Source organism: Manacus candei, unplaced genomic scaffold (assembly GCF_025592945.1).
Source record: "Manacus candei isolate 608988 ecotype Guabito, Panama unplaced genomic scaffold, ASM2559294v1 h1tg000078l, whole genome shotgun sequence".
Lineage (NCBI taxonomy): Eukaryota > Metazoa > Chordata > Aves > Passeriformes > Pipridae > Manacus > Manacus candei.
The window spans coordinates 3,234,378-3,255,455 of record NW_026138126.1 but is presented as its reverse complement, the minus strand read 5'-3'; the positions used below and the strand labels follow the sequence as shown (position 1 = coordinate 3,255,455).

Genomic DNA, 21,078 nt, shown 5'->3' with positions numbered 1-21,078 from the left:
TTCTTTCTTATAGTTCTGGTTATTAAGTGAATGCCAATCAGAATTTAACTCTCCTTCCAGTGAAAAAGCCTAAGTCATTGTAGTGCAAGACTGATGGGCATCTGCTAGTCCCAAATCCTTAATACCAGAGATTCAGATGTACTTTACAGTGTGTTAGATGTAGAAGACATCATCTTTTGTGTACTTGTGGCCAAACAGAATCAAGTTTTCTTTGCCATTGAATGGGAAAATCCAACTATGGGATGGAAGATGCAGCTCTCTTGGACCGTTCTCCCACAAGGAATATCCTGGCAAAGGAGCTGGAACAGTGGCATCATGAGTCTTAGCCCAGCCACTTTGCTCCCAGTCTCTGGAACAGGAGAACTGTATCCTGACGGTTTGGTAACTATTGAACAAATTTGTTCTAGCAGGCCATATCTCCGAGATGAGACACTACCTGAGACAGAGATGGAGCTTTGTACTGACATGAGCAGTCCAAGCGTTGTATGCTTGGCTAATCTTTTGTTTAAGGAAAAAGGAATACAATCCCAAGAGGCTCAGAGCCACCAGGAGGGAAGCCAGCAGTACTGAGCAGTACCACTGACCACCCACTCCAAATGGACCCCAACTCCAATGCATCTGTGGACTATTTAGGAGAGATACACCTAGCAAATAGGGGCCGAATGCTCATTAATAAAAAAGTTACATAATCAGGAACCAGAGAATGTTGATGCCTTTGTTTGTTAAAATGTGTCAATGGCGTAAAGCTTGGATGAGCGGGGAGCCGGCCTCTTGTGGGAACCACCCACCTCCCCGCTTCGGCAACTGGAATAAAGAAACAGAAATCCTTCGCCGCGGTGTGTGAGTTGGCGCTGCCCACCGAGGAAGGAGCACGGAGCGGGGACAACAGGTGGGGTCCGCAGCAGCTCCTCGTCCGTCCCTCCGCTCCACATCCCGTGTCTCTCCGCTCCACATCCCGTGTCTCTCCGCTCCACATCCCGCTCGCACCGCGCCGACCGCGCACCGCAGGCGGCGTCGGGAGAAAGGCTGGAGGACGGGCGGCTCCGGGCGCGGCAGCACCGGCACAGCGGGGCCCGGAGCTCCCCGGGCAGTACCGGGCCCCGGGGGCGCAGGGGGGGCAGTCCCGCAGCTCGCCCGCACCCCGCGCTGGCGGCGGGCCCCGGGTGCCCGCTCCTCCCGGCCCTCCCTCCGCCGGCACCGCCCGCCCGGTGCCGCGAAGGCCGCGGCTGCTGTGTCACCTGCGGGCGCGGTCACCAGCGCCCCCGAGCCCCTGTCCCTGCCCGCCCGGAGCCGCCGCCCCAGGCCTTACACCTGGGAGCGGCTCGGCCCAAATGCGGCCGCCCGGGAGAGCCGCCCCAGCGCCACCGAGAACCACAGACAACCCAGGCGCCTCGCCCTTGACCCAGGTGGGTGTCCCAGAGCCCTCCGCCCGCTCCCCCCGGCCCGGCCGAGCCCCGCACTGACCGCGGCTGCCCTCACGCTCCTCCCGCCGCCGCTCCGGCCCCTCAGCGAGGGCGCCGCGGTCGCCACGGGCGACGTCACGTGACGCCGTGGGGGCGGAGCCACGCAGCTCCTCCCGCGGCCCCGCCCCGTTCGCCCCGCCCCCCCGGCGGCCGCGAGCCTATCGCGCCTCTCCCTCAGCCCCGCCTCTTCCTCAGCCCCGCCCCTCCCTCAGCCCCGCCCCTCCCTCACCGCCCTCACCGCCCGCCCCTCCCGGTCGCAGTCGTTTGACGAACGGAATTTATTAAATCCAATTATTCAGTGCACGCAGCCCCGGCGACAGCGTCCCGGCCCCGCGGGGATTCCGCCCATGCCCCCCGCGCCAGCCGTGCGAGGAGGCGGGCGGGTGGAGGGGGAGGCTTTCAGTGCGGCTTGCGCAGGGAATGAGGGATCAGGGAGCGGGGTCGGGAATGGGTCGGGGAAGGTGAGGGTCGGTGGAACATCCCGCAGCGGGTATTTCCACCGGTTGCCCCAAAACCTAAGAAGGAAACACCCCGTAAATTATTCATGCAAGGCCAACAAGCGGTTTTAATCCTGGCTTTGGCTCTTCTGCCTGTTGATTCCGGGTGAATGTTTCCTCCTCTTCTTTGCTGACTGGTGGTAGTCCGTGATCTCCACAAACCGCCTGCGGAGGTTGTAGCCCTGCCGCAGTGATCTGCCCTGTTCTCTCCGCCTTTGCAGTGGTTGCTTCCGAGCAGCGCTGGGTGCAGGAGCTCTCTGGCAGCTTCTTTTGGAGGGTTCTGGAGCCGTGCCGTCCTGGGGAGCGTGGTCACGTCCTGGAGGACTGGTTCTCTTCCTTTTCCTCCCTGTTGAGTTGTCGTCGTCGGTGCTGTTGACAAACCAGCTGCCCCACTGCAGGGATCTGCTCTGGGCCTCCTCCGTGGCACTCTCCCTCTGGCAGCAAGTCCGTGTGGTCCTGTCGGGCAGCCCCTGTGGTCCTGCGGAACCCGCCTGCTTGCTGCTGCCCTCACACTCACTCGGGAGGGAATGGGCATGGGAGGGGGGCGGTGAGGAAGCCCCCATTTCTCTCATTTTCAAATCAGAGCATCTGGAGAGAAAAAAAGAGTGACCTCTGTTTAGGGCATTCCTTGCAGACTCCTCTGGGATTCAGTAATTTTCTTGGGGCGGTTTCCACAACAGAGGGAAGACTTTACCAAAGTCACCAACGGGAAATTCGACTGGGGTCTTCCCACCAGGTCTGCCCTTGTCAGAGCAAGTCCTCATCTCTATACCCTCTATGGCCTCCAGTTCACAGAATCCTAGAAAGATTTGGTTTGGAAGGGTCCTTCTAAACCCCCCACCATGAGCAGGGACATCTTCTACTACACCAGGTTGCTCCAAGCCATCCTTCCAGGGGTGGGGCAGCCACAGCTTCCCTGGGCAACCTATTTCAGTACTACCCTGACAGTGAAGGATTTCTTTCTAATGTCTAATCTAAATCTTCTCTCTTTCACTTTGAAATTTTCACCTCTTGTCCTATCACTATATTCCCTGAGAAAGAGTCCCTCCCCATCTTTCCTGGAAGCCCCTTTAAGTCCCCTTCTCTATGTGAGCCAATTTCAGAGGGCAGAAAGGGAGCAGTTCACATAGGGCAGCAAACCTAAAACCCAGCAAGGGAAGAGAAGGACTGGTGTGGGGTAGTTCAGAATTGACAGCACTGAAGGATGCAGGGAGGAATTGTCTCCTATGGCCCTTCTCACACTCAGGAGGGTGAGAAGACAAACAGCAAATCCAAGAAAAGGAAACATATTTGAACACGTGGCACAGGTTATTACCTGGCATAGAACAGCAAATAGGCTTGCTGCCTGAGAACTGCGTGGATGCCACAGTTATCCACAGACTCATCATCCATCTTGTACCACAGTCCATTGCTGGCCTGCAAAGGAAGGCACCCATCTCTGGAGAGGAACTGCAGGGTTCCAAACCAAGAGTACACCGAATACAATCCAGCTGCAAAATAGACCTTCTCCTCCAAAACACTAATGGGAAAGTTTGTCTTCCCCAGCACACATTTTTCCCCTTCAGGAGGGAAGCTGGTCTTTACCTTTGTGTAGCAGAAGAAGTGTCCATCCAGACAGGTGTCACCGCTGTGCACCACGACGGCGTATAAGGAGTAGAGGAGGGGTTCTCCAGCTATGTCAGACATGTATGGCAGAAGATCCAAGTACTCAGGATACTCCACAAACTACAGAGAGACCAAGTGGGTCAGAAGTTATCCTGAACTACCATATTGAAATAGCCTTCAGCACATGATGGTTTGGGTGGCAGGAAACAGTTCTCAGCCAAAGCAGCTCTGTCGGAGCAGAGTCCAGGCTGGTCTTCCCACAGGAACTCTCCTCTCCCCATAAGGGAACGTGAAAAAAACCCCAAATCAGCAGCTTCTGTAAGACTGTACTGCTTTGGGGAATGTCATGCTCCAGGTTGCCCTGCAGTTGCATACGCACCGTGCTGATCTTCTTGCCAGTGTGGTCAGCAGCCCTTTCCAGACACACCGTGAAGACCTTGGGCACATGATGGACTGTAACTCTCTTAGAGATGGTAACCTCCTTCTTCTCACACCTTGAAACCGAGCACAGAGCCAGGTGCTGGAATGAACCCCATCTCGCCCCAGCAGGGCCAGACAAGCTTCTGTGTTTCACATCCTTACAGTATTTTAAGGCTATTCCATGCCATAAGGTCCTATTTTAAAAAAGCTGCACTTCATTGTTGTGCATTAAACCTGCCTGAGAACATGATTCTCTGTGATGACATGCAGCTCCTTCACACTGGAAGTGTTAACATGCCGTCAGAAATTATCTTACTTGCTACATTTGAAGCAGTTTCCTCCATCCAGCTGCTTGGGTGTGGCAAAGTCCTCCAGAGCTGCAGTGAGGGATGAGGTTTCCTGGAGCAGGGAGGAAGGAGCCGCTGAGCTGCGGGAAATGCCCTCGCCCAAACACCTCTGAGGAGTCAACATGAAAATCCAGGCAGCTGATGCTGAGGAGACCCATCATGACCCCGTGGGAAGTGGCCAGAAGAGGCAGAAAGAGGGTGTGGTGCTGGACATTTCCCTCATGTCCCCGGGGTTCCTGGGGCCATCCAGAGCTTTCTCTCTGTGCCACCACTCAGCTCAGCTACTAATGATGTGCAGGGTCATCAGCAGTGAAAACTGATTCAACCCATCAGACAGGAACCAGACAGGTGTGAAGGAGGGCAAGGGGAAGGAGGAGGAGAGTATGTCAAGGGCTCAGAGGGGATAATAATGCTACTTGTGCGGCTTAAAGCCAGCACCATGTGGAAACCAGTGCCATGGCCTCTGCAGAAGGATGTCCATTCCCCTTCCCACCCACCACAAAGCTCCCTTGAGCTCGCAGGATCCACTTTTAAGACAAATGGTTCCGTTCTGGAAAGCTGCAGGGACCTTGGAACCCCTTGAAGCACAACTGCAAGCCCTCTTACTTTGATATCCAAAAGGATATGCAGGAAGGCCTTGTAGGAATCAGAAACTGCTTTGCACCTCAAACATGTGACTGGAAGGAAAATCAAAATGCTAAGTGAAGGAGGAAGTTAATTGACAGTGACAGTTTATGCTCTTGGTACCCACTATGCCAGTCACAGGACCATGCTGTTTATCAGATGGAAGGGCAAAAACAACACCAAGGAGAGTAATATTTGTGGAAATGTACCTCTGGATTTCAGCAGGCCCCCAAATATTTGATGAACAATGGTAGTTGTTTGAGAAGAAACGTCCAAGCTGGAAATAAATGGCAAGGAAGAGAGTTATAGGGTTTCCTAGCACAGCAAGGAGCCCAACAGGCTTGGGAACATCAAAGAGGTTATTTACTTATGCTTACTTGCTGCTTCCACTCAGACAGGCTCTCTGCATGGCCTTGAGAGCACAGCATAAGAACTCAAAGGCGTCTCCGGCCGTGTCAGGCTCAAATTCTTCTCCTATGACTAAGAAAGAAGTTAATGGTTCTCCCCTGCAAGAAGGGGATGGGACCTGTTGAAGTGCCTGAAATGACTTACGTTTGAGGTCCTTGATGACAGCCCTAGGCCAGATGGCACTGGCTGAGGAACGCAGGACCTTCCTGACATGTGCTTCCATGATGCACATCATGCAGAAGCCTTGCTGAAAACCTGAAGAGGAAGAGAGGGAAGTTCCTCGGGTTAGAAAATCACACCTAGTGATGGGAAACGTAATGGAGATCTTGGAGTTCTAAGAACAGTCTTTGCTCCTCCTGTCCCAAGGTGCCAATGTCCCAATGAGCCCAGGACACTTTAGTGCACAGAAAATGTTCTTCAGAGGGAGGCTAAGCTGGCACAAGTTTTCAGTGCAATGAGCCAAGAGGGTTTAACTTGCAGGGACAGAGACACGGGGTTAGAAAGAGGTGTCCTCCTGAAGATGGGCACACCTCAATAGGACCAGCATCTTCTAGCTCGTGTTCAGAGGACACAGGCTCGTGGGGCTGCCAAAGAAGGGTTGCTCTTCTCCTAAATGCAATTACAGGTTCTGGGGATCCTTGGGATGTGCTCAAGGGATTTACAAGGAGCTGTTCCTAGAAGTACTCACACAACCTGCTGTGCTCACGAGAGAGCAGGTAGTTGGCCAGAGGGGGGGTGTATGTCAGGCACTGCAGGATGACGTTGATGTAGCAGGTACTGCCCAGGTTGCGGAGTCCCGGCCCAGGTCTCTGTCTTTGCTGCCAGTCCATGCAGATCTCCTCTGGGGGAAAGGGGATCCTTTGTGCCGGAGTCATTCCCTTGGCAATGACTGCAAGGAAATTACGTTTGAAGAGATCTGACAGCATTGTTGCTTGAAAGCATATTCAGATCTTGAGTTCTCTATAGGAGCACTGAGGACAACAGCTCTAACCTCAACCCTGAAACACTGGGAAAGCCTAACACCCCACTAACATCTACTGGCAGGGAAACAGTTTTGGAAAATAGTCTGTTCCACTGCTTAGTCTGCCAAAAGTCCAACAAAGCCACACTGATTTCTGGCCCTCAGGCTACGTCCTTTTCCCTCTAGAGCCTTGAATTATCAGGCCAAGTCTTCCCTTTTCCTGACTGTAATGTGAGGAAGGCAAGGAAGCACCGAGCAGAGCCCCTGTGTGTGACAGCTCTTTCTGTGAGCAATGTCCTCTTTCAAAGTCTTGTGTGCAGTGGCAGAATGACCAAATGCATTTTCTTGTGTCTAACCAAGACCACCTGCATCAGTCTGGCTGCTCTCAGGAAGTGCCCAAGATCTCACTCTGGGTTGTCAGCCCGTTGATGCTCAGGGATGAAGCACCAGCTTCATGTCTGTGAATGTCTGTGGGCATTCACAAAGTTCAAGCCTGATGGTAAAGCTGATACTCACAGGACTTGTTTCCTGTTGTGAGTGTTGCTCCTCTCACAAGCAGATGGAAAAGCTCTGGATAACAAAGGATGTCAGATCCTCCTTCCAGAAAGGTCAGATCAGCACTAATCCCATCACCTGTTGGGAAAGAATATAATTGTAGCTCAACACTTAAAAAACCCCAAGTGTGACCCACAGAACAGCTTCAGCTGTAAAAAGGGTTTCATTGGTGCTTGTAGCTGCTGCCAAAGACAAAGAATGCTTGGAAAGATGCAGGCACACAAGCAGCAAAGAAAGGGGTTGGGTTATCTTGAAGGCCAGCTCAGTCCAACTGGCTTTTGCTGACCTGCTTCTCAGGATACCAGGCATTGGGCAGGTGAAGTCCAAATTGCTGGACAGGTGCCACATCTCTGCCCCTTTGTGACGTGAGGCTGCAAGGGGCCATGTCACCTCGTGTCCACAGAACCCTGTGGCTGCCACAGCCTGGGCACCTCTCACGCCTGGAAGTCGCTGGAGCTCCCCTGGCAAAGGTCTGTTCATCCATCAGCAGAGCTCCTGCCTCTCCCAGGAGCTGCAGCAGCTGGAGGAGTTGGAGGCTGCTGAGGGCTGTGAGCCTGGTCACTGCTTTGGTTGGCACACTCAGTGTTCTGGGGGCTTCTGTTTCATTCTTCCCAGGTACTGGAATGTGTCCTTGAGGCTTGTGTCCAAATCACCTGGGCTCTTAAGGTTCATTTCCAATGAATTTTCTCTGCCCTCAAGGTTGGCTTTAGGCTGACCCTGAACTAGCAGGAACACCTTCAGCAACTCTGCTGGGTGCCAGGCCCCCACCCAGCTGCTCTCTCACCCTGGCTTGCTCATCTCGCTAAAAAAGCTCCAGGATTCTTTGGAATCCACCTGTCAGGAGAGCGTGTTGGAATCCAAAGCCTCATTTTAGGGTGTAAACTCCTCACTGAGGGCTCAAAGCCTTATGTTCTTCATGTCCAAAGCCTCGTTTGGAAGGTGCAAAAACTGATTTCTAGGCTGTAAAATCCCATTTTTAAGGCCATACCTTTAGTATTCACATACTTTAGTAACCATAGTCCTTTCTTAGGACATAACAGTTTCATTGTTAGGGCCCAGGAACTTCTGGTTTAAGTCCAAACCCCCCTTGTTTAGGCACAAACCCAAGACTCATCTGAAAGGCTCAGAGCGTCATTTTGAAGGCCACAAGTCCTGTTTGGAAGGTCCAAAGCTTCATCTGTAGGGTCCAAAGACTCATTTGTGGAGTCCAAAGCCTTCCTTAGAGAGCCCAAAGCATTGGTCATTCTTGGGCCCAAACCCAAAGAATGGCCAACCTCAAAGGGTGCTTCAGTACCACAAACTGTCTTTGCCCCCCTGCAAAGCTCTGGAGGCTTAAAAGAAGGCTTTGAACCTGCCAGTTTGCAAACTAAGCCCTAAAGAGGAAGTTTTGGTCCCAGAGAGAGAGTCTGTGGAAGCTAAAAAGGGAGTTTGGGCCCAAGAATGACCCTTTGGACTCTCTAAAGAAGGCTTAGGACTCTATAAATGAGCCTTTACCCTACAAGTGAAACTTTAGACCTTACAAATCAGGTACTACAGGTAATAAAGGTAATATAAGACGGGTTGGAAGACAAGAAATTAGGATTTTGGCCCTAAAATGGAAGCTTTAGGGACAAAATAATTAATAGGTGAGATACTGCAAATGGCCCTTTAGACCCTGCAAAGGAGGGTCTCCCATCCCAAGAAATGAAGCTTTAGGCTGCCCAGGGAAGGTAAATGCCAGCAACAGCTTTCTGTCCTGGTTCCTTTTGTGTGGAAACAATCCCTGGACATGTTCAATTTTGGACCGCAGCTCCTAATTTCTGAGGTGGTTTCCTGAAAGTGGAGTGGGATCTTTTGAGGAGGGTTTCTTGCTCTTGGAGGAGAGCAAAGGGAACTCCAAGCCAGTGCTCCACAGCCAAGGGGACCTCCCACTTCTCTGGGTGGATGAGGAGGATGCAGGTGCTGTCCCACCTTGTGCAGCAAGAGCTGTTGTTGGACGTAGCCAGCCACTGTGTCCCAGGCAGCCATTTGCTCTGGAAAGCAAAGGAAAAACCAAGTTTCACTCTGCATCTGCTGGCTCTCAACCCTCCAGCACCCCTGGGCATTGGCACTGGGCACTGCTGCCCCCAGCCCCACGTGGAGATCCCTTCAGGGTGGCTGCAGGCCCCACAACACTGCACTGGTGGGTCCTGGGGACACTCCTGGGGTGGCTGCAGATCTCTGCACCTCCAGGGGTGATGCTGGGCATCACAAAGGTGGGCTCTACCCCCTCCCACGAGTCCATCTTGGTCTGCCTCACACTGGTGGGTTAATCCTCAGCGACAACAGCCACGACAGACATTCTGCAGCCCTTCAAACCCGGAGCTCCCCGTTTCAATTGTCCCAACTGGGAGGTAGGAATACCACAGCTTGCCCAAAAAGCTGTTGAAGCTGAGGCACCTGCAGCCAGACTGCTTGGGCTGGCACAGGGGACACCCACACTGTCACAGAGGAGGAAGGATGAGCACTCTCCCCCTGCTCTCAGGACCTACTTTACTCATAAGTGTGTGATCTTGAAGCTTCAGAGAAGGCTTTGAGCTGCCCAAACTGCAGGTGGAATCCTAAAGATGGGGCTTTGGTCCCTGACAGGGAGGCTTTGGGAACTAAAAAGGAAGGTTTGGGGCTAAAAATGAGCCTTTGGGCTGTATAAATAAGGCTTTGGACCTCAGGCCTTAAAAATGATGCTGTGGGCCCTCTAAATCAGTCTTTGAACTTTAGAAGTGTAAACCTTGGCACTTATAAATGAGGTTTTGTAGACTAAAAACTGGATTTTGAACTTTAAATTGACTATTTTTTCGCCCAGATGTGGGCTTTGGTGATTTAAAATGTATTTTGGTCTCCATACTTTTGAGGATTGCATCCTATAACTAGGGTTTGTGCTTGAAAAACTTGGGGATGAGTCTGAAAAATGATCCTTTGGATCCTGAAATTGTGGTTTGGGCTCTACATTTTTTGTAATAGTTTTTTTGTTTGTCGTTGAGATTGTTTGTCACAGATTCTGACCCTAAGAACGAGGGGGTTTTGACTGAAAATTGGTGTTATCAACCCTGTTCTCAGCACAAATCCAAGGCACATCCCCCATACCAGCTACTGTGAAGAAATTTAACTTTATCCCAGCCCAAACTGGGGTACAGTTTGGTTTCCAATAACCCCTTAGGCCCTTTTAGGAAACTAATAGGAATCACTTATGGATGAAATTTCTTGTTTTCATGGATCAACAGCTGGCAACCCTTGCTCTTTCCCCTACAGCTAATATGCAAAAGCCCCACATCAGGGATTTAAGAATACATGCCACATACCCCCCACCTCTCCCAAATGCAAGAAATAGTCAAACATTGACAATCAGACTCTTCTGAGATGGGAACAAATTATAACTTTATTTATAATGATATATAGTTATTACAATGTGTACTTATAATTACTGTAAACTCAATAAAAGCAAACCCATACAATAGGGAATCTCTTCATGTAGAGAAAACAGGATCTGCAACTTGGCTCTCAGCAAAATCAACCCCAAGAGCAAACCAAATAGAATGATCTTAAAAATCACTGGTTTTGGAGTTTGAACCCCACGTCCCAGCAGGCCTAAAAATGTAAGTCTGCTTTGGGACAGGTACATTAAAATCTAACCCCTCAACAACAAAAATTAACAACAGCTTTAACAAGATAGAGTCTGACTGCCTCTGTAAACTAATATCCATACAAAAAGTTCACACACTGACACCCCTCAGAAGGAATCCAATGCTTCATACTCATGTAGCTTCTCCTCTGCTGGCAGCTGTGACTGCTCCAGCCAGGACTCTGCTGTCACTGGTGAGTTCTTCAGGGTGTTAGCATTGGAGTATTCTGGAGACACCACAAATGCAGGAAAAAACATTAGTTATTTCATAAGAATGGATGTTAATGTGTAATTACATGGCACTTCAGAGAACTGCTTTACAGACCTAAAAGCCAAATTTTATGTGTAACTTTGAGCTTTTGCCATCTCAACACACTAACAACACCTTTCAAGAAACCTTCAGGATTGATAACCAAACAAAGGCAGCAAAATTATTCTCACTTTTTTAAATAGCTTGAATGCCAAGAGGAAAATGGTCTCAAAAGTCATTAAAGGAGTCTCCTAATGCAGGAGGTTCTCTCCTTATCTGTCTTAAGTTGCTTTTGCTTATATTAGGCTACAAAACCAGTAGATCTTTGGAGAAAAACAAACCTCTGCAAAGTCTCACTTGCATAATCCAGATTAAAGTCTGACTTGCTCATCCTGCAACAAAAAGGCACTTGGCTACAACATGAAAACGTTGTGCCAGTGCTCTGGGCCCACTGCATTATAACCTCATGTCACAGAACCATGGAACCATGGAATGATGGAATCATCATGGAATCACTGAACCACAAAGTCATAGAAAAAAATCTCCTGAGTTGGAAGGGACCCATCTGGATCATCGAGACCAGCTCCTGGTTCTGCACAGGACACCCCAACAATCCCACCCTGTCCCCCAGAGTGTTGTACAAACACTCCTGGAGCTCTGGCAGCCTTGGGGCCGTGACCAGTGCCCTGGGGAGCCTGGGCAGTGCCCCAGCACCCTGTGGGGGAAGAACCTTTCCCTGAGATCCAACCTAAACCTCCCTGACACAGCTTCATGCCATTCCCTCAGGTCCTATCTCTGCTCACCAAAGAGAACACTGACTTTGTGGATTCCCAAATCCTGCACCAAGTCCTGTTTAGGTCCTGCCCATTTCCACTCTGGAAGCCAATGGAATTATTTTCCCTGCTTCTGCAGGTCCTACAGGGGAAAAACAACTTGAGTAGCAAGATGAGTAGGATCCAGTGCAGGGCCACAACCATTTGCTGCTGGGGCAATGCCTCTGTGTGCACACAAAGGCTGCAGTTGACTTTGTTGTTGAAATAAAGTTGAGACTTTTCCAAGGAGATGGTGGTGTGGCAGTGCGGTCAAAGCGAGGGCCGTGTGGAAGGGCAGGAGATGGGTTTGGCTGCTCAGGAAGCCACAGCTCCCTTCCCACAGCTGGGGGTGCTGATAGTGGGCTGGGCAGCCCCCTGCTATAGCTGCCCCAGAGCAGTGCCTGGGCTGTGGGCAGGAGGAGGCAGAGCAGCAGGAGAGCAAACGCTGGAAGATCCACAGGTGAGTCACAGTGTCCACAGGGGTGCCACATCAAGGAAGCCACATCTGTGCATGGGAATCTCTTTTCAGATGATTTGTGCTCCTACCTCGTGAATCCAAATCCAGCAGAGGGCTCAGCTGAGGTCAGGTAAGAGCATACTCAGGGAACCTCTTTGGCCACACAGTTTGTCTGGGTTGGGCTGGGACAAGAACACTGCAGAGCTGTGGCTTTTGAAAGGGTGAGGACAGAAATGATACCCGAGGAAAGGAGGCACCAGCAATGAGGCCCATGAGTCAGGTTCTGACCCCCCTACAGTGGAGAGCAAGGTGAGCAAAAGGGCAGAAATGTCATCTCCTTGCTGAGCCTGCTGTCCTCCAAGGACAAGGTGATGGGGTGGGTGCTGTCAGTAGGTGTGAGATTCATCCCTCCCTTCCACCCTCCTAGGGAGGAGCTGTGGAGCTCAGAGGGTCCCAGGGGGTCTGTCAGGGGATGCCAGCTCTGCTGCAAACGGTGCTTGCACAGGGAGAAAGGCAGTGTGTAGGTGCATGCCCACCCATACTCGTGCCCCTCGGCTCTCCCGCTCCAGGCCATGCAAGTCCCTGCCCTGCTCCTGCTCACCCTTGTGGCCCTGATGCCCCCAGCCCAGGCCTGCCCCTCGGAGATGAACAAGGTCAAGGACCTCCTGGAGGTGAACTGCACAGGGAAGGCTCTCAGCACAGTGCCCCCAGACCTGCCTGCAGACACGGGCATCCTGCTGCTCAGTGACAATCGCCTGCTGTCCCTCTCCACGGCCGCCCTCCTGCCCCTCACCCAGCTGCAGGACCTCGACCTGTCCTTCAACGGGCTGGTGACTCTGCACACTGGGGACCCGCTGCCATCCCTGAAGGAGCTGATCCTGTCCCACAACAACCTGGGAACCCTGCCCGACCTGCAGGGCCTGCCTGCGCTGACCCGCCTGGCCGTGGCCAACAACAGCCTGGTGACACTGGCCCCGGGGGCTTTCCGCTCCGTGCCACAGCTGCAGGACCTGGACCTGAGAGGGAACCAGCTGAGGACACTGCCCCAGGAGGCCTTTGCAGGGCTGGGGGCACTCAAGGACTTGGACCTCTCAGACAACCTCCTGGAGGAGCTCCCCAAGGAGCTGCTGCAGGATCTGCAACGGCTGGAGACCCTCTGGCTCTCGGGGAACCTCCTGCGCACCCTGCCCACCAACTTCTTCCCTGAGGGGCACCTCTTCATGTACGTGTTCCTCACCAAGAACCCCTGGCACTGCGACTGTGACCTGCGCTACCTGCGGGGCTGGATCCGGCAGAACGACGGCAGCGTTTACCACCCGGAGCGGGGCCTGCAGGAGACCAAGGTGGAGCTGGCCCCCAGGAAGGTGCTGTGCCACAGCCCCGCTGAGCACCAGCACAAGCCTGTCATGGACTTCCAGCCCGACTGCGGCAACATGGGGGATGCGGACGAGGGCGGAGAGGATGACTATAATTATGGGGAAGAAACAGCAGAGAAAACTGCCTTGACCACCTTAGCCCCACATCCACCCATCCTCGAGGAGCACACTACTATGCCCCATGCTGTTACTCAGCCTCCCCTCCCTACCACCAGACCTTCCTTGAGCACCCCTTGTACCTCCACTCTTGCCCCACGCACTTTGCTTGTGGTGTCCAAAAGCACCAGAGCTCCCAGCACCACCACTCCTGCACCATCCAGTCCTACCATCACACCCACACAGCCCCCCAGTACTGCCCCTCTCACTGCTGCTCTTACCAGCACCCTGCACAGACCCACCACCCTTGTCTCTGCCACCTCACTGCCTACCCCAATGGGCAGCACCCCTCCCAGCAACAGTGGCCTGCCCCAAACCACCCTCACTGACAGTACTACCTCTGCCACTCTCGTAGTGTCCACTGGCACATTTCTCACCCCCTCCACAGCAGTGCCTTTGACTGCCATGCTAGAGGCCTCTTCCACTGTTAGATCTTCATCTCCCCCTTCCATGTCAGCCACCACCCTGCTTTCCACACGTGCCCCAACACCACCAGCTCCCCTGGACACCACACGTGTCACCCAACCCGCCCGTTCCCCTCCAGCTGCACCTCCTGCCCTCTGCCCGTGCTCCATCCCAGGACAGGCAGCGCCGGTGCTGCCTCTGCAGGCAGGAGGGGAGGGTCCACAGTGGGGGCAGTGGCTGCTGAGGCACTGCTGCCTCCTGCACTGGGTGCTCTACCTGGTTTCCTTGGCTCTGCTGGTCCTGACCATGCTGGCTCTAGCAGGCTGGCTGGCTTGGATGTGCCTGGTGGGACAACCCTTCTGGCACCGGTCCCTGCAGACCCAGGAGGTGCAGTATCCCCTGCTGGGGTGGGGGGACTCAGCAGGAAGCCCCGTGATGCATCTCAGCAGCTTCAAAAGCCCCCTCCAGCGCCCCACATTCTGCACCATCAAGGAAGTAGAGCTGTGCCCTGAGGTCACCTACTGCACAATTAAAGATCTGGGCATACAGCGCAGCCATCCTGCAGGTTCCTCCTTCTGCACCACAAAGGAGCTGTGGGTCCACCACAGTCCTCCTTCAGCCAAGCCTTTCTCCAGGAACCTGGTGGTCAGAGACCTCAGCTTCCTGAGGACCCTGTCTGCTTACAGCCTGGACAGGGGGGTCAGTGCCATGGGTCATGTCAGAGTGAAATATGCTGGCAACACCATGTAAGTGCTTCTGTATGCTCAGAGAGAGAGATGGAGGGTTGTGGCTCTGCTTCATGTGTGCTTGTTTTACATGGGAAAGATCTGCTTGCCCAGAGGGAAGAGATCCAGCTCCTTCCTCTAGTATTCTCCAGCAGCCTGAGGTTTCTAGAGCTAAAATAATTACTTGGGTATTTGGCAGGGGAAGATAATGTCCTAAATTGGTCAGTGACAGTCTGGGGCTGCCAATGCCTGGTCTCAGGGTGAGGGAGGGCAAGCAGAGCTTCTGTTGTGCTCTGTGTCCCAACTGCTTCTGTTCAAATGATGCATGGAAAGATGTGCTGCACTTCCCACTCAGCGCCATGTTCTTAATCACATAATAAATATTCTGTGCTTGAATTTCAAAGGAGTGCTGGTTTTATTTCACTGGACCTGCCACAGTCCTGGCAGGGCACAGTGAATGACAAATTTGTCTGCAGTACTTGGAATAGTGAAGACAGAGAGGAAATCTCCGTGGAATTATAGAATCATCGAACTGTGGAAAAAGACTTGTGTGTCTTGGTGGACAGAAAGGTGAACAAGGTTCAGCAATCCAGCAGCAAAGGGAGCCAAATGGAACCTGGGCTGGGTTAACAGGGTTAACAGCAGACCAAGGGAAGTGATTATGCCCCTCTGCTCAGCACTCATTAGACTACACCTAAAATACTATTTTGGGGAGCCATGAGAACCTCCCCACCTTCCCCTACATGTCTGAGGCCACCCAGTCCCCTCCCCAAAGGTACCACAGGTACCCCAGTACTTCCCAGAATCCACATTACCTCTGCCTCTCCTTGCAAGTCCTCCCTGGAATTCTCTCACTTCTCCACACAGCACTCCAGGTCACTCCAGGAATCCAAAACCACCCAGGAACCCCGAAGCCCCTAGGACCCCCTACTGTACCCTATCTACTCCACCATCAAATCCCCCAAACCCTGGCACCTCCAGGACTCTGTTCCCTCAGGATCCTCCATGCCCTCCTTTCAATCCTGAGACACACTGACCAGTGAGCACAGGCACCCAGAGCCCCAGTGCCCACCACACACTTCCTGGTCCCCACCACCCATCCAGGACACTCAGGTGTCCTGCTCTCCTCCCATTTCTTGCAACAAGCACCTGGATGTCTGGGGTCCCCACCAGAAACAAGCAGACCCAGACAAGCAGTTCAGGAGCCACTTTTATTCAGCTCAGGGCTGGGGGGAAAATGGGGGGGTTGAGTGTTCCTGGAGACACAGGGCTACAGTATGGGGAATCTTTGTGCTCCACGGGATCTCCACAGTCCAGGTCACGTACCCTGGGGGTGAAGGGTTGATGGAAACCAAGGGAAGAACCCACTCTGGGGGAGGGATCTGGGCACTTTTGTCCCATATGGATGCTACCTGGGGATCCCAGTATGAGGTGCACAGTTTTTAAGCCCTCCTAAGTATTATTTGGAGTTCGAGGTAATGTCACAGGGGTCCTTAAGGCAGTTGGGGCCACGCAAGGCAGCGGGTACGGTGAGGACACAGGCCTGTAGGTCAGTATAGGCGTGGGGCAAGGTGCCCCGGGTGATCCAGCGCCGGGCACCCGGCTGGTAGGCGTGGATCAAGTGTGTGTCCTGGTAGGTCTCCTGACTGTACCCTCCCAGCACGAGCAGTTCCCCTCCCAGCACAGCTGCACCCCCAACTACATGAGCACGGGGCAGGGGGCTGAGGACAACCCAGGTGTTCTGCTTGGGGTTGTAGACCTCGAAGGTCAGCTGGTCCTTGTAGCCGGTGCACCCAGCCCTCTCACACAGGCCCCCAGCCACATAGAGCTGCCCACCCGCCTGCTCCATGATGTGCCCGGCTCGCTGGCCGTTCATGGGGGCCAGGAAGGTGGCGGATGCACCCGGGACGTAGCGCAGCAAGGATGCCTGGCACTGGCACGCTTCGTCACAGCCCCCCGACACGTAGAGCGCGCCGTCCAGGGCACACGCCGCGTGCCCACACAGAGCCATCAGCAGGGGCTGGCACCTCCTGGGCAAGGAAAGAGGGAGGGGCGAAGGGCAGGTTAGGCAGGGCTGTCCCACAGTGGCTGACCACCCAGGGGTTCCCCAGTGAGCCATGTCTCCATTGCTCAGCAGACAATGCTTGCCAGCACCCAGTGAGCCCAAGTGGGCAACATCAGCTGACACAGAATAGATGCCCAAGGGGCATCACTGTTCAACACTTTGTAGTCCCCACACTGTTGGTCAACCCACAGTGAACCCCCTCAATGAATAACAGTGGCCAACACCCAACAGAGCACTCCATGAACACTCTGCCAGTGAGATAATCAAACGATCTGTCTCATTGGCAGATGGCCAACAGACCTCCAGTAAACACTACTGGCCAAAAACTCATTTGCCACCCACTAGGCAACACCAGCCAACACCCAGTCCCCAAGGGACACAGTTGCTCAGCACCCAAAGGCCACTGGAGGCCCATCCTCCACTGGAGGCTGTGACCCAAAGCACTCAGTGGGTACCACAGCCAAGGCAGGAGGGTCCGAGGCAGAGGGAAGCAGGAACCTGCTGGAGCGGCCTCACCTCCAGGTGTCCTTGGCCAGGTCATAGCTCTCCACAGTGTCTGTGCAGAAGAGCTCTCCTGAGCTGCCCCCCAGGGCATAGATGAAATTCCCAAGTGCCACGGCAGCAAAGCAGCTCCGTTCACACGTCATGCTGGCCAGACGCTCCCAGGAGTCATCCATAGGCTGGTACCTGGGGTTGAGAGGCAAAGAGGCAAGAGACTACCTGTCACCTACAACACCAAAAGCTCATGTTGGCACCATTTAGGGCAACAACCGACCTACAACCTGTCAGTCCCAGAATGCCTTGGGGTCACATGGTAGCCTTGCATGGGAATATCCCCTCCTTCTGGGCAATACCAAACCCATAATGACCTGAGGCATCTCCACATGGGAGCCTCCCAGCCCCACCCCCAAAAAGCATGTAACACCCAAGAGCAGGAGGGCACCTCTCACCCAACCCCTCCCAGAACGCCTTGGGCCCACTTGACCAGCTGCAATGCCTCAGTGTCTTGGGTCCACGGGCCAACTCTAGCTCCACCAACCCCTCCTCTGATCCCGCGATGTCCTGGTGCCACACGGCAGCTCCAAGCCCTCTATAGCTCTCACCTGTAGACACTGGTCAGGGTGTCATGGACCCCGTAGTAGTGCTTTCCACCCAGGACGTAGAGATTGTTGCCCACCACGGTTACAGCGTGGCGGAATCGTGGGCCGTCAGGAAGGTGTCCCAGTGCCCGCCACTCAACCTTCTTCACCAGCCCCACAGCGCTGAGGTAGCGATCTGCAAACCAGAGGTGTCTGCTGGGCTTCCGGGCAGCCAGGTTGCCCTTCACTTTGTCTCCACCACAAACCACCAGCACCTCTTGCAAGGAACGTACCCGGCACGGCAGCTGAGCCGTGGGGGAGAAACTCGACACCACGAGCTCGCGGAGGACCTTGGGGTCAGCCACCCCTGCAGTCACAGAGGGGACCTTCTTCAGCTCCAGGCCAGACATGAGGGCGAAGCGAACAGACGACAGGACCTCCTTGGCTAGATCCTCCTGGCCATCCCCATTGGCCATAAGCCACCGGGAGGCCGCTTCCAAGGCTTCCAGTTCATGGAGGACGTTGAGACCATCAGAGCGGAGGAGGCGAATGAGAAGGTGTGCAGGTAGGTCCAGGAAGGCCGGTGTAGCCACCACACTGGGGAAGGTGGCCAAGATGTAGTTCTCTGCTGCTTGGCCCACCTCGTCCAGTCCATAAGTCACAGCAAAGGCCAGGACGTCCGGGACAGTTTCTGGAGTCAGGCCATGGGTGAAAACATCCAGGCAGAGAGTGAGGAGCCCCCAGGCCTGGTAGCGCAGGGAGGTCTCAGCTGCCTCCAGGACCGTGGGCCATGGCCCTGCTACAGCTCCTGTGTAGGCAAAGGAGAGGAGGAGGCGCAGCTCGGCCGGGGACAGCCCTGTGACCAGTGGGGCAGCAGGGTCATGGGTGGCCTCCCGCATTGGGCAGGTGAAGAGGGCTCGGAAGAAGTCACAGGAGCAGCTCAGGGCCAGGCGCTGAACTATGGGGAAGGAGGAAGAATGGTGGAGGGCAGAGGGGGACCCTCTGCACTGTGCAGCCCCTGAAACTCAGGTCTCCTGTCCCTGTGCCCACCAAACTCCCAACTCTGCCAAGGGGAGCAGCCCTGCAGGCACCTCTAGAGCCTCATCCCCACCAGGGAACTTGGCTATCCCAGAGTGCCCTGTCCCCCTCCTCACCCTCAGCTCACCTGGAATGACCTCGTCCCCTGCCTGGAGCTGGAGGTCACAGCCCAGGCCCTTGGCATGGAGCTGCTCCATGGCTCTTAGTGTCTCCCACTGCTCCTTCAGGGCCTCAGGTCCTTCCTCCTTGGGGTCAATCTTCAGTCGCTGGGCACAGGCGGCCACCAGCCGGGGGGCCCCCAGGGCCCGGGCAGCCTCCTGCACCTCCCTCTCCTGGCCACGGGGCACAGCTCCCCGATAGGCAAAGGCCAGCACGGCCCGCCAGCCCTGCAGCGTGGCCCCGGGTGGCAGAGGGACATGGGGTGGGGAGTCCTGGCAAAGCCCTCTGGTCCTGCCCTCCAGGAAGCGGAGGAAGAAGGAGCTGATGGAGGCCAGGACCACAGCATGAGCCTTGTCACCCTCTGGTCCCACGGCCACATCCACCAGCTGTCCCACGGTGCGGAGGTTGTCAGCCATAGCCAGGAACTGTCCAGCGTGGGCCCCATCCCGCAGGCTCCACTGGGTTGGGGCTGATCCCTCTGCAACCCACATCTTGCCTGTGGAGACACATGGAGGAGGAGGTCAGGGTGCTGGCCCCATAACCAGAGCCTCTTGCCCATGGCAGGAGTCCTGGCTGGAGACATGGGGTCCTGCTACTGGCACTGCCCCATAGCAAAAGCCACTGGATCCACCACCAAAGCCTCTACCCCACAGCCAGGGCCACCAGGCCCTGCTACTGCCCCATCACTGAATCTGATGCTCCTTGGCAAAACTGCAGCCCCATAGTTGAGACCAACAGTCCATTTCAATGCCCCACAGCTGAGCCTGATCCCCTCATCTGCCCCATCACCGAACCCTTAGCATGAAGCTACTGCCCCACAGCCAACGCCGCTGCCCCACAGCCCCATAGCCCAAACCTCTGCCCCCAGTCCCACCTTCAGTCCTGGAGCAGACGCCACCAAGCCCTTCCTCTGCCGTTGCCCCATAGTTGACACCACTGATGCTCCAAGAACAACAAAGCCGCTGGTCCCTGGCACAGCTCCCAGCAAAGGGCCTGTCACACCTGAACGGTGCATGGCAGCACCTGCCTGTCGTGTGTCACACTGCCCGTCATGTCACACTGCCCGTCATGTCACACTGCCCGTCATCGCACATCGCGACGCGTCGCCCCGAGGGTTGTCTGTGACAGGTTTCTGTGTGTCCTGCTCCCCCGGCCCACGGGTTGCCGGGGTGTGCTGGCTCCTGTGGCACACACCGCGTCACACACGGTGCTGCCCCGCCCGCCGTGGCCCCCACGCCCCCGTGTCTCTCTCTGCCTGCGCGGTGTCGGTGTCGCGTCCTCGCCCTGCAGCCCGGCGGGACCGTGTGCCGTGTCCTGCCCTGCTGCGTGGCGTGGCCTGGCCTGGCACGCTGTGCCCTGCACCCGTCCCCCCTTACCGCCTGCCGCCGCGCCGGGAAGCTCCTGTGACCCCCCAGGAATGCGCCCAGTTAATTATAGCCCGGGAGGGACACGTGGCCCCGGCAGGAGCTGCGAGAGGCTCAGGCAGAGGGAGGTCCAAGGCCCCGAGCCCTGGGCTGGGCCGGTGGGGTCAGTGGGTTCCCTGAGGACAAGCAGCAGGGCCAGCTGAAGCTGCCAGGAGCTTCTGCAAACCCTGGGTTACCCTGGGCAGGTCCTGCTGGAGGTCTCTGGCCCACCAGATCCCTCTGTAAATCTTGATCACCTCCAGAGCCCAGGGTGAAGCAGGGCCCCCTCAGAAGTCCTTGGGTGGGAGACGGACAATCCCCCTGCTCCCCCATTCCCGTGGTGAGGGGTGAAACCTCTGCCACCACCCACTGCACTTCTGAGCTGCAGCCCAGCCCCACTGACCCACACACAAAGGGCTGGGGGTACCAGCCCCAAGGGCACATGGGGATACCAGACCTTTGGCCCAGCCAAGTGCCCCCAGGACCCCCCTGCACCCCACCCAGGACCCCACCTGCCCACAGAGAGCACATACCAGAGCAACACAGCCTGCTGTGGCTGTGACTGTGTCCCCCCTTATCACTGTCCCTTCCTCTTTGTTCTCTGGTGCCCCAATCTCCTTGGCTCCTGTTCCCCCC

The 21,078-nt window shown here is 55.1% G+C and overlaps 3 protein-coding genes across 6 annotated transcripts; 1 reads left to right on the top strand and 2 right to left on the bottom strand.

The window, feature by feature from the left end:
* Positions 1-1,909: 1,909 nt before the first annotated feature.
* Positions 1,910-11,138, bottom strand: LOC127481399 (ubiquitin carboxyl-terminal hydrolase 42-like). 3 transcript variants are annotated; one of them, XM_051810666.1, is made up of 14 exons: positions 11,109-11,138; positions 10,617-10,744; positions 8,831-8,892; positions 6,842-6,958; positions 6,053-6,253; positions 5,509-5,619; positions 5,334-5,436; positions 5,166-5,233; positions 4,939-5,009; positions 4,302-4,384; positions 3,945-4,059; positions 3,545-3,685; positions 3,276-3,376; positions 1,910-2,548 (listed from the first exon to the last, which is right to left on the bottom strand). In XM_051810666.1, the coding sequence occupies exons 2-14, from the start codon at positions 10,652-10,654 to the stop codon at positions 2,029-2,031; spliced, it is 1,731 nt and encodes a 576-aa protein (XP_051666626.1). In that variant the 5' UTR covers positions 10,655-10,744; positions 11,109-11,138; the 3' UTR covers positions 1,910-2,028. The 3 variants fall into 3 exon arrangements, with proteins under 3 accessions (XP_051666626.1, XP_051666627.1, XP_051666628.1); XM_051810667.1 differs by having other exon boundaries at positions 10,623-10,744; XM_051810668.1 differs by lacking the exons at positions 8,831-8,892; positions 10,617-10,744; positions 11,109-11,138 and adding an exon at positions 7,183-7,220.
* An 892-nt stretch (positions 11,139-12,030) lies between these two features.
* Positions 12,031-15,042, top strand: LOC127481385 (platelet glycoprotein Ib alpha chain-like). The gene is made up of 2 exons (XM_051810623.1): positions 12,031-12,166; positions 12,606-15,042. The coding sequence occupies exon 2, from the start codon at positions 12,609-12,611 to the stop codon at positions 14,721-14,723; it is 2,115 nt and encodes a 704-aa protein (XP_051666583.1). The 5' UTR covers positions 12,031-12,166; positions 12,606-12,608; the 3' UTR covers positions 14,724-15,042.
* Positions 15,043-15,895: 853 nt separating this feature from the next.
* On the bottom strand, positions 15,896-20,452 carry KLHL33 (kelch like family member 33). Of its 2 annotated transcripts, none has more exons than XM_051810616.1 (5): positions 20,416-20,452; positions 19,008-19,535; positions 17,867-18,800; positions 17,280-17,450; positions 15,896-16,728 (listed from the first exon to the last, which is right to left on the bottom strand). In XM_051810616.1, exons 2-5 carry the CDS (start codon positions 19,528-19,530, stop codon positions 16,158-16,160), a joined length of 2,199 nt encoding a protein of 732 aa, XP_051666576.1. In that variant the 5' UTR covers positions 19,531-19,535; positions 20,416-20,452; the 3' UTR covers positions 15,896-16,157. The 2 variants fall into 2 exon arrangements, with proteins under 2 accessions (XP_051666576.1, XP_051666575.1); XM_051810615.1 differs by lacking the exon at positions 20,416-20,452 and adding an exon at positions 19,914-20,137.
* Positions 20,453-21,078: the final 626 nt, after the last annotated feature.

Excerpts from the sequence above, each read along its gene's own strand:
- LOC127481399 (XM_051810666.1), bottom strand. The coding sequence starts at position 10,654 with ATGAGTATGAAGCATTGGATTCCTTCTGAGGGGTGTCA. Across the intron at positions 6,254-6,841 it reads CACAACAGGAAACAAGTCCT|TCATTGCCAAGGGAATGACT; the intron begins GTGAGTATCAGC and ends ATTTCCTTGCAG. Across the intron at positions 2,549-3,275 it reads TATTTGCTGTTCTATGCCAG|ATGCTCTGATTTGAAAATGA; the intron begins GTAATAACCTGT and ends TTTTCTCTCCAG.
- LOC127481385 (XM_051810623.1), top strand. The coding sequence starts at position 12,609 with ATGCAAGTCCCTGCCCTGCTCCTGCTCACCCTTGTGGCCCTGATGCCC.
- KLHL33 (XM_051810616.1), bottom strand. The coding sequence starts at position 19,530 with ATGTGGGTTGCAGAGGGATCAGCCCCAACCCAGTGGAGCCTGCGGGAT. Across the intron at positions 18,801-19,007 it reads AGGGGACGAGGTCATTCCAG|TTCAGCGCCTGGCCCTGAGC; the intron begins GTGAGCTGAGGG and ends CCTTCCCCATAG. Across the intron at positions 17,451-17,866 it reads ACCCTGACCAGTGTCTACAG|GTACCAGCCTATGGATGACT; the intron begins GTGAGAGCTATA and ends TCTCAACCCCAG.